Genomic DNA, 14,702 nt, shown 5'->3' on the forward strand with positions numbered 1-14,702 from the left:
TGAATGTAATTGTTGCACAAAATACTTTTAATAATCGTTCATGTCCATTAAAACTTCTGCTCTTCGACTTGTCATTGATCGATACCTTCGACTTGTTCATGTGCTGCGGAGCAATTGGAGCATGTTTGCTTGAGCGAAGCGTCTTCTTGGCGATCGTTGTTAGCTGGGTTCACTCCTATGTGGAGGAAGCCCAATGAGTTGCAAGCTCAAAAAGGGCTTGAGCCCATATAATAAGTTATATGAGGAAATATGGTTTCTCACTATCTATATAAAGATGTAGCAGCAGAAAAGGAAATAGTAACAAGAGAAAAAGAAAGCGAGAAAATCTGGGGTTTGGGCAATATTTGATTTACATCAAGCTGGCGTCAGAGGTCGATTCGTAGTCCGATTGAGCTGAAATTTTGTCAGCATGTTCGTGGCGCAATTTAATCGAATCTGAACGGTTTGATTTTCGTTTGAAGCTCCATACATTCAAGTTTTTCATGGATTGATCAAAACCTGCGTTTTTGGTCGATTTATCCTTGATCTCTTGTGAAGTTCATGTGTATTGCCAAGAATCATGTTCTTGAGGTGTTTACTACTATGTACCTCTAGTTTTTGCTAGAGAAGAACAATTTTATTGATAGTGAAGATTTTCAGGTGGACTCCGGTCCCGTGGTTTTTTTATCTCCTCACATCGAGGAGGTTTTCCACGTAAAAAATCATCTTGTGTTCGCGTGCTTGGTATTTATTTTACTCTACTATATCAATTCCTATTAGATTTAGACAAGAGGGGAGATTATTTTATTCCGCTACGTTGATTCGATATTGTTCGAATTATTACCGTTCTCCCATCAGAGTGGTATCAGAGCATCAGGTTATTGCTTGATTTTTCTGCCTTGTGTTAAACAATGGAAACGAATACAAGTAGAATGGTTACATTGAATGGTTCGAATTATCATATCTGGAAAGGGAAGATGGAAGATCTTTTATATGTGAAAGATTTTTATTTGCCCGTATTTCTTTGAGGAGAAACCAGAGAATAAAACGATTTGAATGGTCTATATTTCATCGTCAAGTGTGTGGTTATATCAGGTAATGGGTAGATGATAATGTTTTAAACCATATTATTGAGGAAACACATGCACGCAGTTTATGGGATAAGCTCGAACAGTTATATGCTCGAAAGACTAGGAATAATAGGTTATTTTTGATAAAACAAATGATGGCTCTGAGATATTATGATGGTACTCGTTTGACTGATCATTTAAATTCTTTTCAAGGAATTATAAATCAGTTGGCTGCGATGGGAATCAAGTTTGATGATGAGATACAAGCACTATGGTTGCTTGGTACTTTGCCAGACTCATGGGAGACGTTCCGAACATCTTTGTCTAATTCTGCCCCGGATGGTACAATTACCATGGATTTAGCCAAGAGTAGTATTTTGAATGAAGAGATGAGAAGGAAAACACAGGGATCGTCCTCTTCATATTCTGATGCCTTGGTTGTTGAGAAAAGGGGGAGAAGTGAGTCTCGAGGTCCGAGAAATAGAGATAAAAGTCAAGACAAAAGCAGAGGTAAGTATAATAAATTTGCTAATATTGAGTGCCATTATTGTCATCAGAAGGGACATATTCAGAGGTTTTGTCGCCAGTTAAAAAGGGAGAAACAAAAGGAGAAAGGTAAAGAGAAGAAAAGTGATGATGACAGTGATGACAATCATGTCGCTGCACTTAAAGAAGACTTTCTCACTATTTTTGATGGTGATGTGGTGAATTTTGTTTCTCATGAGACCAGTTGGGTAATTGATAGTGGTGCATCCGTTCATGCTACATCTCGTAAGGATTTCTTTACATCATACAGGTCAGGTAACTTCGGATCTGTGAAGATGGGAAACAATGGACTAGCTCAAGCTGTAGGCATCGGTGATGTGTGCCTAGAAACTAACAATGGCACAAGGTTAGTATTAAATAATGTTAAACATATACCTGATATCCGCTTGAATTTGATTTCTACAGGCAAGTTGGATGATGAGGGGTATTGCAGCACCTTCAATAATGGTTAATGGAAGCTCACCAAAGGTTCTCTTGTTGTGGCTAGAGGTGAAAAATATTATTCGTTATACATTATGCAGGCAAAGTTGTCCACAGACAAAATCAATGCAGTAGATAGCGAAGATGCAGCTAAGTTATGGCATAAGAGGCTTAGTCACATCAGTGAGAAGGGTTTGTCAATATTGGCTAAGAAGAAGCTCCTTTCAGGATTGAAAAGTTCGGTGCTAAAGAAGTGTGCTCCTTTGTTTAGCGGGAAAACGAAACGAGTTGCATTTAAAAGCTCCCCTCCTTCAAGAAAGTCGGTATCTTTGGATTTAGTGCATTACGATATTTGCGGTCCTATGAAAACAAAATCACTTGGTGGCTCTCTTTATTTTGTTACCTTCATAGATGATTTTTCAAGGAAAATTTGGATTTATACCTTGAAAACTAAAAATCAAGTGTTAGATGGTTTTAAGCAATTTCGGGCTTGGTTGAGAGACGGTGGAAAGAAATTGAAATGCATTAGAACGATAACGGGGAGAATATATTGGACCTTTTGATGAATACTGCAAACAACAAGGTATTCGACATCAAAAGACACCTCCCAAGACGCCTCAGTTAAATAGCTTAGCTGAGAGAATGAACAGAACATTGGTTGAAAGGGTAAGATGCTTACTTTTACAGTCAAAGCTACCTGGATCCTTTTGCGGTGAGGCTTTAAGTACAGTTGTGCATATATTAAATCTTACTCCATTCGTTCCTTTAGAGTTTGATGTTCCTAATAGAGTTTGGACAGGCAAAGAAGTCTCTTATGATTATTTGCGTGTATTTGGGTGCAAAGCATTTGTGCATGTTCCCAAAGATGAGAGGTCTAAACTTAATGTGAAAACACGACAGTGCATATTTATTGGTTATGGACAGGATATGCTTGGCTACAAATTTTATGATCCACTTGAAAAGAAAATTGTAAGAAGCAGAGACGTTGTGTTTATGGAAGATCAAACAATAGAGGATATTGAGAAATCGAAGATGATTTCAGCACCACAGGTTAGTGATAATCTGGTTGATTTAGATCCAGTTCCTCTTACAAATATTCCTACACAGGTTGATGAAGAGCAGCAGGAAGTCAATGTTCCAAATAACGCACATGTTCTTGAACATGTTGAAATAGATAATACTATTCCTGAACCAGAGGCTCAATTAGATGTTCCCTTTGGATGTTCCATTAGGAGATCCTTTAGAGACCGACGACCTTCCACCAGGTATTCTGAAGATGAGTATGTATTATTGGTCGATGCGGGTGAACCGAGTGTTATGCGAGCAATAGAAGATGAGTACAAAAGCAATTGGTTCGATGCTATGCGAGATGAGATGCAGTCACTTTATGATAATCATACTTTTGAATTGGTGAAGTTACCTAAAGGTAAAAGAGCTTTGAAGAACAAGTGGGTATATAGGTTGAAGCAAGATGAACATACTGCACAACCATGGTTCAAAGCTAGATTGGTTGTTAAGGGATTCGGTCAGAAAAAGGGTATTGATTTTGATGATATATTTTCTCCGGTAGTGAAAATGTCTTATATCTGTGTGGTACTAGGCTTGGCAACTAGCCTAGATTTAGAAATTGAGTAAATGGATGTTAAAACGGCCTTCTTACATGGTGACTTGGAAGAAGAGATATACATGGAACAACCTGAGGGTTTCAAAGTGAAAGGGAAAGAGGACTATGTGTGCAAATTAAAGAAAAGTTTCTATGGCCTAAAACAAGCACCGAGACAGTGGTATAAGAAATTTGCGTCAGTTATGACAGAACAGGGCTATAAGAAGACTTCCTCGGATAACTGTGTGTTTGTCCAAAAATTTTCTAATGATGACTTTATTATTCTCTTGCTTTATGTTGATGATATGCTGATTGTTGGTGGGAATGCTTCAAGAATTGAGTTATTGAAGAAACAGATTGAGCAAGTCTTTTGCCATGAAAGACTTGGGCTCGGCGGCAGATTCTTAGCATTAGAATTACCCGAGACAGAGATGCTAAGAAGTTATTTTTGTCGCAAGAGAAATATATCGAGAAGATCCTTGAAATTTTACATGGACAAGGCTAAAGTGGTTAGTACTCCTCTTGTTGCCCACTTTAAGTTAAATATGATGCAAAGTCCTACGACGATAAAGAGAAGAAAGATATGGAAAGTATTCCATATGCTTCAGCTGTATGAAGCTTAATGTATGCGATGGTATGTACACGCCGGACTTGGCGCATGCGGTTGGCATTGTTAGTCGCTATTTGTCAAAACCAGGTAGAGAACCTTTGGAATGCGGTGAAGTGGATTATGAGGTATCTTCGGGGAACTTCAAATTTGAAACTCGGTTTCGGGACCAAGGAAACTTGAGTTAGTTGGATACAGATTCCAACTTGGCGGGAGATATTGATACTCGTAAATCTACTTCGGTTATTTGATTTCTTTTGCGGGTGGAGCTGTGTCATGAAAGTCAAGATTGCAAAAGTGTGTTGCACTTTCTACAACCGAAGCTGAATTTATTGCGGTGATGAAGCTAGTAAAGAGATGCTTTTGATGAAGAAGTTCTTAGAAGAATTTGGGTTCAAGCAAAAGAGGTATGTGCTATTTTGTGATAATCAAAGCACAATTCATCTTGGTAAGAATTCATCTTTTCATTCTAGATCGAAACATATTGATGTTAAATATCATTGGATAAGGGATGTTCTAGATGAAAAGTTGTTGGAACTTGAGAAAATTCATACGGATCATAATGGCTTCGATATGATGACGAAGACTCTACCAGAGAGAAGCTTGAACATTGCCGTTTGATAGCAGGGATGGTGAATCCCTCCACATTGTCGTGAGGGGGAGATTTGTTAGCTGGGTTCACTCCTATGTGGAGGAAGCCCAATGAGTTGCAAGCTCAAAAAGGGCTTGAGCCCATATAATAAGTTATATGAGGAAATATGGTTTCTCACTATCTATATAAAGATGTAGCAGCAGAAAAGGAAATAGTAACAAGAGAAAAAGAGAAAGCAGAAAATCTAGGGTTTGGAGCAATATCTTATTTACATCAAGCTGGCGTCGGAGGTCGATTCGTGGTCCGATTGAGCTGAAATTTTGTCAGCATGTTCATGGCGCAATTTAATCGAATCTGAACGGTTTGATTTTCGTTTGAAGCTCCATACATCAGGTTTTTCGTGGATTGATCAAAACCTGCGTTTTTGGTCAGATTTATCCTTGATCTCTTGTGAAGTTCATGTGTATTGCCAAGAATCATGTTCTTAAGGTGTTTACTGCTATGTACCTCTAGTTTTTGCTAGAGAAGAACAATTTTATTGATAGTGAAGATTTTCAGGTGGACTCCGGTCCCGTGGTTTTTTATCTCCTCACATCGAGGAGGTTTTCCACGTAAAAAATCGTCTTGTGTTCGCGTGCTTGGTATTTATCTTACTCTACTATATCAATTCCTATTAGATTTACACAAGAGGGGAGATTATTTTATTCCGCTGCGTTGATTCGATATTGTTCGAATTATTACCGTTCTCCCATCAATCGTCAGGGGGAGGATCGGTGTTACCTGGTCTGCCGAGTAGGACAGTGAATCCGGGGAATGGCTGGTGGTGACTGGGGTTCTGGCTCGGCTAGACCCAGTGTCTTATGAGATCCGACCTTGGCTTACTGATATCAAGATCCGTACAAGCTGTGCGTGCTATAGTTTTCTTTTCATTTTGTGTGTAGATTTTGTGTATCTTCAACATCATCGTCCGATCGATCGCAAGCTGACTTCATCATTCTGAATAGCAAAGCCTCCCCGAACTCCTCAGCTTCTTTCCGACTTGATCTTTACCAACTTCTTCCGATGCTCGGGTTTCGTTCGACAGACGTATTGGTCCACATGCTCTTCAAAGAATACTTGCAAGATAGCTGGCGTGTCAATAATCTTTGGGAGAAACATTGAACAAAATGTGAAACAACGTTTCACTCAGTGCGGCAAATTGTCGTAACAAAGTTTGAGCTCTTGAAGGATGTTGCTTCTTTGTCCTATAGGTTGTCTAGCATGAGGAAAAATTTCTTACTATTTACTAAGTATTGCAAATGGATCCGCAATTGCTCAATGTCCAAGGTATCTAATAGCAGCTGAAACACTAATCAAGTCTGACCGATGGTGTCTCTTCAGAATTTTTCAAAAGTTCTCTTTAGATCAAAATCATTGGAAATGCATATCGATGTTTGAAAATCGAAAATTATTCTTGGACCTTTTCGTCATTGTACACAACTTAGCAAGCGTTGTTTTGCCTAAGCATCCCATCCTAGTTATCTGGGAGGGCATGCTATTCGAACTAGTAACAACTTACCATTCTTGGAAATGATCACTCATGTTGGGAAATGACGTGAAGAGCACCCAAAATGATGGGCAAGGCCCAAAAAATGATGCGCAAGGTTTTAGGTACACAAAACCTGGCCAAATGACCACCCACCCTCCAACACATTCATGGAGAATTCCTTAGAGCCCGTTTGGTATATTTGTGGTTGAATTGTAACTGTGCCATACGGTGTTGTAATACATGCCTTAAAGTAGCGACACCTCAAAGCTGGATGAAACGGTCTCTCAAAAGATGTCATGAAGTGTTGTAGCTTTGGAAAGGCTGTACTTGTAGAGGTTTCACAAAAACACTTAAAAAAATTACAACCTATTTTTTCACAATTAAAACTGTTACAAGAAAAGCTGAACCAAGTAACCTCGTTACCTAAACAGGAACATCAGTCGCGACCGAGGAAGAAAAAGGAAAAAATAAAAATAAAAAGAAAAAAAAGAAAAAGAAAATTAAAAATAATTTTTTAAAAAAAATAATAATAATAATAATAAATCAATTTAAAAATTTTAAAAATTATTGAAAGGAATCATAAAAGAAATGATTTTTCTTACTGAACAGTAGATAAATATTTTCTAGATCATTTTTGGGTTTTAGTTGAATACCGAAAAATATTTTGTTCCTAGAAAGTATTTTTTAAAAATGCCACATTTTCCGCAAAATAAACGGAGCTATAATGTTGATCCGGTTCCTGGCCCCCTTTTCTGACCACCCGTTGTTCATTTATGGCCTTCCAATCATTCCCCAAAGTGTGGAGTGTGCTCCCGATGTCATCGATCATCACTTTCAACTTGTTCATGTGCCGAGGAGCAACTGGGGCTTGTACGCTTGAGCGAAGTGTCTTCTTGGTTATCGTCACAGGGGAAGATGGGTGTGACTCAGTTTGAGAGGTGCTCCAAGGAGGATGATGATTCGACAGGATGGGCGACGGCGGCTGGAATCTTGGCTCGGCTAGACCCAACGTCTTAAGAGATCCGTCCACGTTGGCTTATTGACATGAATTCCAGCTAGGCATGCTGTAGTTTTCTTTTCATTTTGTGTTAGATTTAGCGTATCTTGGAGAGCATCGTCGGATTGATCGTGAGCGGTCATTCTGAATGGCAAAGCCTCACCGAACTCCTCAGCTTCTTTTCGACATGTTTTCTGCCAACTTCTTTCCCTTCTTGGTTTTCATTCGATGGACGTATCCGTTCACATGCTCTTCAAAGAATTCTCAAACGATAGCCCATGTGTTAGTAGTCTTAGGGAAACATGGAACAAAATGTGAAACAGCGTTTCATTTGGTGCGGCAAATTGTTGTAACGATGTTTGAGTGCACCAAGGATGTTTCTTTATGCTGATTCCTACACATTGCTATTGTGTCTTATTAATATGCCGAGAATTGCTAATTGGCCCTCGAGAGATTTCCGAGCAAGAGGAACTCACTTGCATTTCTCGACGATTTTCACTGTGGTTGCGAACCGTGCATTTTCTTGCTTTTCAGTCGAATGCCCATTTGAGAAAAAGGAAGAGAGCGTCCAGAGAAGAAAGGCCTTTCAACTTGAATGCAAAACTAGGCCTTTCACTTAGCGCCTTCTGTGAACAAATCTGTCATCTCGTTCCACGTGCTCGTCACAGTATCGCCAAATGGTTCTGCAATTGCTCGACGTCCAAGGTGTCTAATAGTGGCTGAAATTCTAATCAAGCTTTGATTGATAGTGTCTCCTCAGACTTTTTCAAGAGTGTTCTTCAGATTAAAATCACTGGAAATGCATACCCATGTTTTGAAATCGAAAATTGTTCTTGGACCTTTTCGTCGTTGTACACGAACTTAGCAAGCACTAGTAATTATCATGGGAGGGCATGGTATTCAAACGGGCTCAAACACTCTACGATGCCAAGAAGGATCGATTTGGCCATTTTCTTTCCATTGGAAGCACAATAGGGGTACTCAAAAGAACTTCATGAATGCAAACAATAAACACAAATTGTCTCGTCTTTGGCAAAAGGTAATGGCTATACTAAAAACTGTTCCAACTAAAATGAACGTACCATCTTATAGGCAATGGACCGAACATTAATGTTTTAATATGGTGTGACTCAACCATGGTTCTCGCTTTTAGGGTGAAATCCGATTTGGCTAAGTCTATGGACCGAGACCCCTCTACCTCATTCTATTTTCAGGATGCCCAATTTGGGCAGTTCTGTGTACTCGTGTCGTCATTAAATCAACCGAGGAGGTGCTGAACTTACGAGGAGCCATAGCATACCCAATCATGAGTCCAAACAGAAGTACTTGGGAGAGTAAATCTGATGAAGGCTTTCAGCAGATAACAAAACATTTATTGTTCATGCAATTAGCCTTTGTGAATTCATATTTTAAGATTCAGTCTTAGGAGCAAAAGGAAAAGAAGAATCTTATCTTCCTATGTAGAAGTGAAGTAAAACATATTCATAACGAAAAGGACATGATTTTTAAAGGCGTTATTTCTAGGAAACTCTTTAAGTGGTCTATGGATATAATTACAAAAATATTGAGAAATTGACGTTGATTTACCAAAAATAAGATCTAATGGTGTAGTGTGATGACATTCACTGTTCATGGAGGAAAGGTAAATAGCAATATAAGAAAATTCAAATAGAGATAATTTGATAGTTGTTCTCATACAATACAAATTAGGCATTTCTTCCATATAGAAATTTGCAATACAAACACAAATTAATAACAAAGAACCACACTCAATCGGGGAAATAAAGAAAGACATAAAAATATCAATAGCCACTGTTTTCATCCATGAAAATGAAAGAGATTGACGAAGGATTAGCTGAGTGTACATCCACATGCCGCGGCAAATAAATCGTTAGAGTTCATCTGCAATCAAAAGAGGAAAAAAAACGAGTTTAGAGTATCTATGATACGGTACTATGGCATTTATTGTGGTATCATATGAATTTATCTTCTTTTCTTTTTTTTTGTAAGATGGAGCTAGGTGAAGGCCCCCACAACTTCTTGTTAATGTAGAACATTTAGATACTTTCACAACATTTAAGGCAATTATATTCGTAAAATATTTTTTTCATTATTTTTTAAAATTTGAATAGCATTTTAAATTTTAGCAAGAATGCAAAAAGGTACTTTTACTTTTGCTCAAAACTCTTGAGTTGAGGACCTGTTTATTATTATATTGAGGATGGATTTGGTTCGGTTTTCAAATGAGCCCGGATAAATACAAATGCCTTTGACTTGAAACCCTTTAGAGAAATGCAAATTGTGTTTGGTAAAGAATTTTTTATAAAGGTACTTTGGCCTCAATAGTGTTTGGCAAATATTTTTTTTTGCAAATATATATTTTTTGGAGTTAATTTTTTTTTCATTTTAATTAAAAAAATTAAACCCTTTAGCGAAAGGCTAAGGTCGCATGATGGCCACTTGAGTCGCACGACCTCGCAAGCCCTTCACTGGCCCTTCGCCGGCATGATCTAACCTCGTAGGCCCTCGCCGACCACCCTCACTCAAGAAGGTGAATGGTAATGAGGGGCAAAACAGAAAATTAAAGAATTGCCAAGGGTAGTTTCAAAAGAAAAAAACTAGTTTCAGCATTTGGCAAAATGCTGAAAGCTCAATACTAATCTCTACTCGGCATTGGCCTTTTAGATTTTAGCATTTGGCCAAAAGTCCCATTATAAAACTTGCTAGACATTCCAACATTTCCCCAATGAGCTTTGGAGGCCAAAAGCCCATTGGAAAAGTTGAATCAAACGTAATCTAAGTCACTAGCCGGCAAACCCATGCCTCAGTCTAGCTATATTTTCATGACAAATATTTACAAATATTCAATTTAGTGAGAAAAGGATATCCTATCTTGTAGAAATATTCTTAGCCACATAAATTCCCTTTTTATTTCCATTACACATTACATCTTTAAAAAAAAAAAAAAAAAAAAAATGTTAGGGTAAATTAACTCATAAAATAGTTCTAAAAGTGGACCTGCATCTAAGGGATCTTAACTTTACGCTTTTTGTTATTTAAATTGCTGTAAAAAAATAAAAATAAAAATGAAAGAGGTGCAATTGCTCTAAGTGAGCCTTCAAACTAAATTATATGGAGAAGCAATCATTCTCGTGCTATGCAGGAATTGAATTCATGGTATAAAAACATTTTTTTTTTTTGTTTCATTATCCGAGTTAAAAGTTTTAGATAGTATTATGAATTGAGTGTATAGTTTTAAGTATAACTCCAGTATTAAATGCAACTTTTAATTTTTTCGTCAAATTTAAATTGGATTATTTACTTTACAAATAGAATTATTTAATATTGAATTCCTTTTGCAATCTAATGACCTAGTATTGATTGTATCTTAGTAAATATTTTTTTCATATCACTTTTTCTTTTTCTAATTGCAATAGTTTATTTAAATTTATGCAATGGAAGAATTTAGTGAATCGCTATATTACATCTAAGAATGAAGAAGAAATAGATGGATGCTTACCTAATCCTCCATCCATTGTACCCATTCAAGATCAAGTTGGATTCGAGGAATGTGAGCGATGTTGGGCCAATCCTTGCCAATTGTTGGTCGACATCTCTCGCTTAGTTCACCACAATATTCAATGCGTAATTCTTTGAGAGCAATGAGGAATTGGATTTCTTGCGGTATAGATGATAAGTTGGGACATCGGATCAAGCGAATTACTCTGAGACGTATGTGATTGGGCAGCCATACTGGTATAACCGTAAATCTTGGGCAGTCATAAACAGCAAAAACTCCAAAGTGTAGGCAGACTCATCGAGACATTGGAGCAACTCCACCACTTGTTCAGTTTTAGTTATTGATAGCGTATGGAGATTCGAAGGAAACTTGGACTTGTTATCCTGGGTCAACTTGAGCTTGCAATTAATAATTACCAAGGACTCTAGGGTGATTAATTCCACAAAAGGTAGAGATATTGGTCCCACACAATCTATAATTTCCAATTTTCGAAGGCAAGTCAATCGGCAAGCACATTCAAAAAAACTCGGAGATTTTGGCATTTGTGAAATCCCAACAATTCCAGATTTTCTAGGTATTGTATTCCACTTTCTTGCAAACTCATTTGCTTTGTTGTTACGATTAGTTGTCTAAGGCTGATGAGCCTCTTCATTTTTTTGGGTAAATCACCTAACTCTGAGCAATCATCGAGGTATAAGTAGAGCAAACTTTGTAGCTCACAAATGGAATCCGGAAGCTTCTTCAATCGCTTGTTATCACCTAGAAATAATAACCTCAATTGCTTCAAGTTGCATATGGAACTAGGCAGCTCCTCAAAATTACCAAACCGCAAATCTAGGTACCGTAAGTGATTACATTTGGAGATGCATGTTCCAACAAACTCTCTAGTAATAACTCCATCATCAACATTGAATTGAAATCAATTGCATGGAGCCTCTTTGAAGTTGGCTTTCTCAGAAAAGGTGGGACTCCATCAAAATTTGAGATTCCCTCTAACGAATAAGTGGAGAATGAAATGTACCGAACTCTTTCCGAAATCTCTACGGTATCTAAGCCAATGATAGAGCAATCATCTTGAGCCACAATCATTGCTAGAGAATGGACTAGATCGTGCATTTTAAACATTAAAATTGATTCGGACTCCTCAACTTCTTGGATCAAAGATCTCTTCCACAACACTTTGATGTAGTCAACACCAACATCTTCCAATGCTAGTTTTTTCGTTGATGAACTAATGAGTCCTAAACTGATCCATAACATAATTAACACATCGCCACGGAATACTTTTCCTCTAGGAAAAAGTGAAAATGTGGCAAAACAACGTTTTAAGTAGGACGGTAAATGATCATAGCTAAGTTTAAGCACCGGCAGAACATCCTTCTTTTGTTCCACTAACTTCCATATCTCGCTATCTCTTATATGGGCCCAATACTGTTCTTCATCCTTTGTGTAAAGTAGACTCCCCATGGTTTTCACGAGGAGAGGAACTCCTTGACATTTTTTGACAATGTCATTTCCAATGTCAAGGAGATTAGGACATGGTTGCTTTTCCTTTTGATCAAATGCCCATTTTTTGAACAAGGCCATGGAATCTTCATGAGAAAGACCTTCTAGATTATGCGTTGGATGGGTACCCATCATAGAAGCAACTTCTGAACTGCGCGTTGTCACGATTATCTTGCTTCCATGAGCTCCTTCAGTTCAGCAAAGATTTCAATTCTTCCCATCTACTACGGTCATTGCTCCATATGTCATCCAAGACGAGTAGAAATTTCTTGTCTTTGATGGTGTCTCGTAGAAAGGTTTGTGATTGCTGAATATCAAGGTTACTCAAGTTTCCACCAGTTACATCATTGATGATTCCATCGATAGTCTTTTTTAAATCAAAGTCCTCAGGTACACACACCCATAGTCGCAACTTGAATTGCTCTTTCACACTGTCGTCATTGTAAACTAATTTAGCTAAGGCCGTCTTGCCCAAACCTCCTATTCCAACAATGGGAATTACTGAGAGGTTTTTGTTATCTGGTTGCATCAATATCTCAATTATCTTTTGTTTATCAACATCTCTTCCGACGACATCCAACTTGTTTATGAACGAGTAAGTCATCTCTCGTGACCGTGAGTGTACCATACCATTGTCAACACTCCGCACATTAAGATCAAATTGATTCTTCTCAATGGAAATTTTAGATAATGTCTCTCTAATCTCCTTGATTTTATGACTGATTTTTGCACGGAGTATCAATGGATTGGAGAGGGAAAAGAAGTGGTGTACCTTCTTTTTGACTCCCCCATATCGACTAATTACCCGCTTCCGTAAGACTTCACATTCAAGTTCATCAAGCACATCCTCTGCATCATACAACACGTCTCGAAGCCGACCTAACCACAGTTGCAGTTTGTGGTTCTTCGCCTGTTGCTCCTCAGCATCTAACAACACGGCAGTAATGGCAGCCAACGTATTTTTAAGCTCGTGGATCTGATATTCGACGCTGTAAATTGCGACGGCTTCTTGGAACGCCGAGGATGCGATCTTCCCCAGCACACCCTGTGCAATGCTGAAAAGGAGGGATTCAGCCATGCTAGGTGATGGGGAAAAAGATTCTGGCTATTTGGTTCGAGACGAATAAGAACACCCAATGTCTTCCTCTCTTGAGTCAGTTGATATAAATGATGATGGCTTGCTTACGATTGGATGAAAGGGAGGTTCTTTCCTTACGAATGGCCTGGGAGTTAACAGGAAACATGCCTTCTCCTTTTTCTTTTGTCTTGCTTTCCTGGGAACAATAAAGAATCTAGATTACTTCAAAGGTCCAATCTCATAGAAGTATCTATTCTTTACTTGTCTACGTAATTCACCTGAAAATGATTTTCTGTATAACTTAGAAAAGTTAGATGACAAGAAATTCTTTCGTAGTTAGACGATGAAAATACTTTGTCATTAATTCAATTTTGTGAGCAATATAATAATCATTGTTAGTTAGGAAATATTTTCTACATCATTTAAACAATTCTCTTGGCATTGCCTTTTCAGAGATGATCCAGAATACTAACAAGGTTATGGAAAAATTATTGATCAAACCCAAAGAAAAAAAATTAAGTTGGCATCTGAAGAAATCAAATAAAAAAATATGGAACAATAGAGAAGAATCGAAAGCAAATTCTTCCTCAACTATCTGAACCACAGTTTCTATGGATTATTATAGAGCGAGGCATTGGGAACTCCAATACTCATCTCTTTTGTTCCATGCCAATCAAACCACGCAAAGAAAAAAAAGTTAAGCATATATTGAAGGTGTTATGTATAAAGCAAAGTGGAACAAAGTGAGATATGGTCAAGACCTTGTACGGACCATCAATTGAACTCTTTTGTGATGTGTGTGTTCATCACTTTTAAAATTGTCAATTAGTGATAAGCACTCGTTTCTTAAAGATTTTGCGAAAATTCTCTGTTTCCCTTCGATAACCCATCTGGCTCGCAAAATTATTTTCATTTTCCATTGAGGATGAAAATAGTTTTATATTCTCAATTTCTGCTTTCTTGAAAAAGTGTTTGGTTCATCAAGAAGAAAACTTTCGATAGAAATGAAACTATGGGATTATGACTGGTTGTAATGTTTTCGAAAAGTGAACCCTTCAATCCATTTTAATCGCCTGTTTACCCGTTAAATTACCATTTTTCACTGAGAAAGCCCAATAGATTACTCTCATCTAGAAATTCTAGTACGTAGTCGTATGAAGCCCACATGCATTCTGTGAATGTTTCAAGAGTTTTGATTTTAAAAAATTCGAAACTCTTGAACAGTATGATTTAAATTACACAAAAATAAGTAAAAA

General features: G+C 37.7%; 1 protein-coding gene across 1 annotated transcript; it reads right to left on the reverse strand.

Annotated features, from left to right (window-relative positions):
• Positions 1-9,037: 9,037 nt before the first annotated feature.
• Positions 9,038-13,599, reverse strand: LOC104447499 (disease resistance protein RGA2). The gene is made up of 2 exons (XM_039312309.1): positions 10,863-13,599; positions 9,038-9,244 (listed from the first exon to the last, which is right to left on the reverse strand). Exon 1 carries the CDS (start codon positions 13,444-13,446, stop codon positions 12,559-12,561), a length of 888 nt encoding a protein of 295 aa, XP_039168243.1. The 5' UTR covers positions 13,447-13,599; the 3' UTR covers positions 9,038-9,244; positions 10,863-12,558.
• Between the last annotated feature and the right edge of the window lie 1,103 nt (positions 13,600-14,702).

The sequence above is a fragment of the Eucalyptus grandis genome, chromosome 5 (genome assembly GCF_016545825.1).
Source record: "Eucalyptus grandis isolate ANBG69807.140 chromosome 5, ASM1654582v1, whole genome shotgun sequence".
Lineage (NCBI taxonomy): Eukaryota > Viridiplantae > Streptophyta > Magnoliopsida > Myrtales > Myrtaceae > Eucalyptus > Eucalyptus grandis.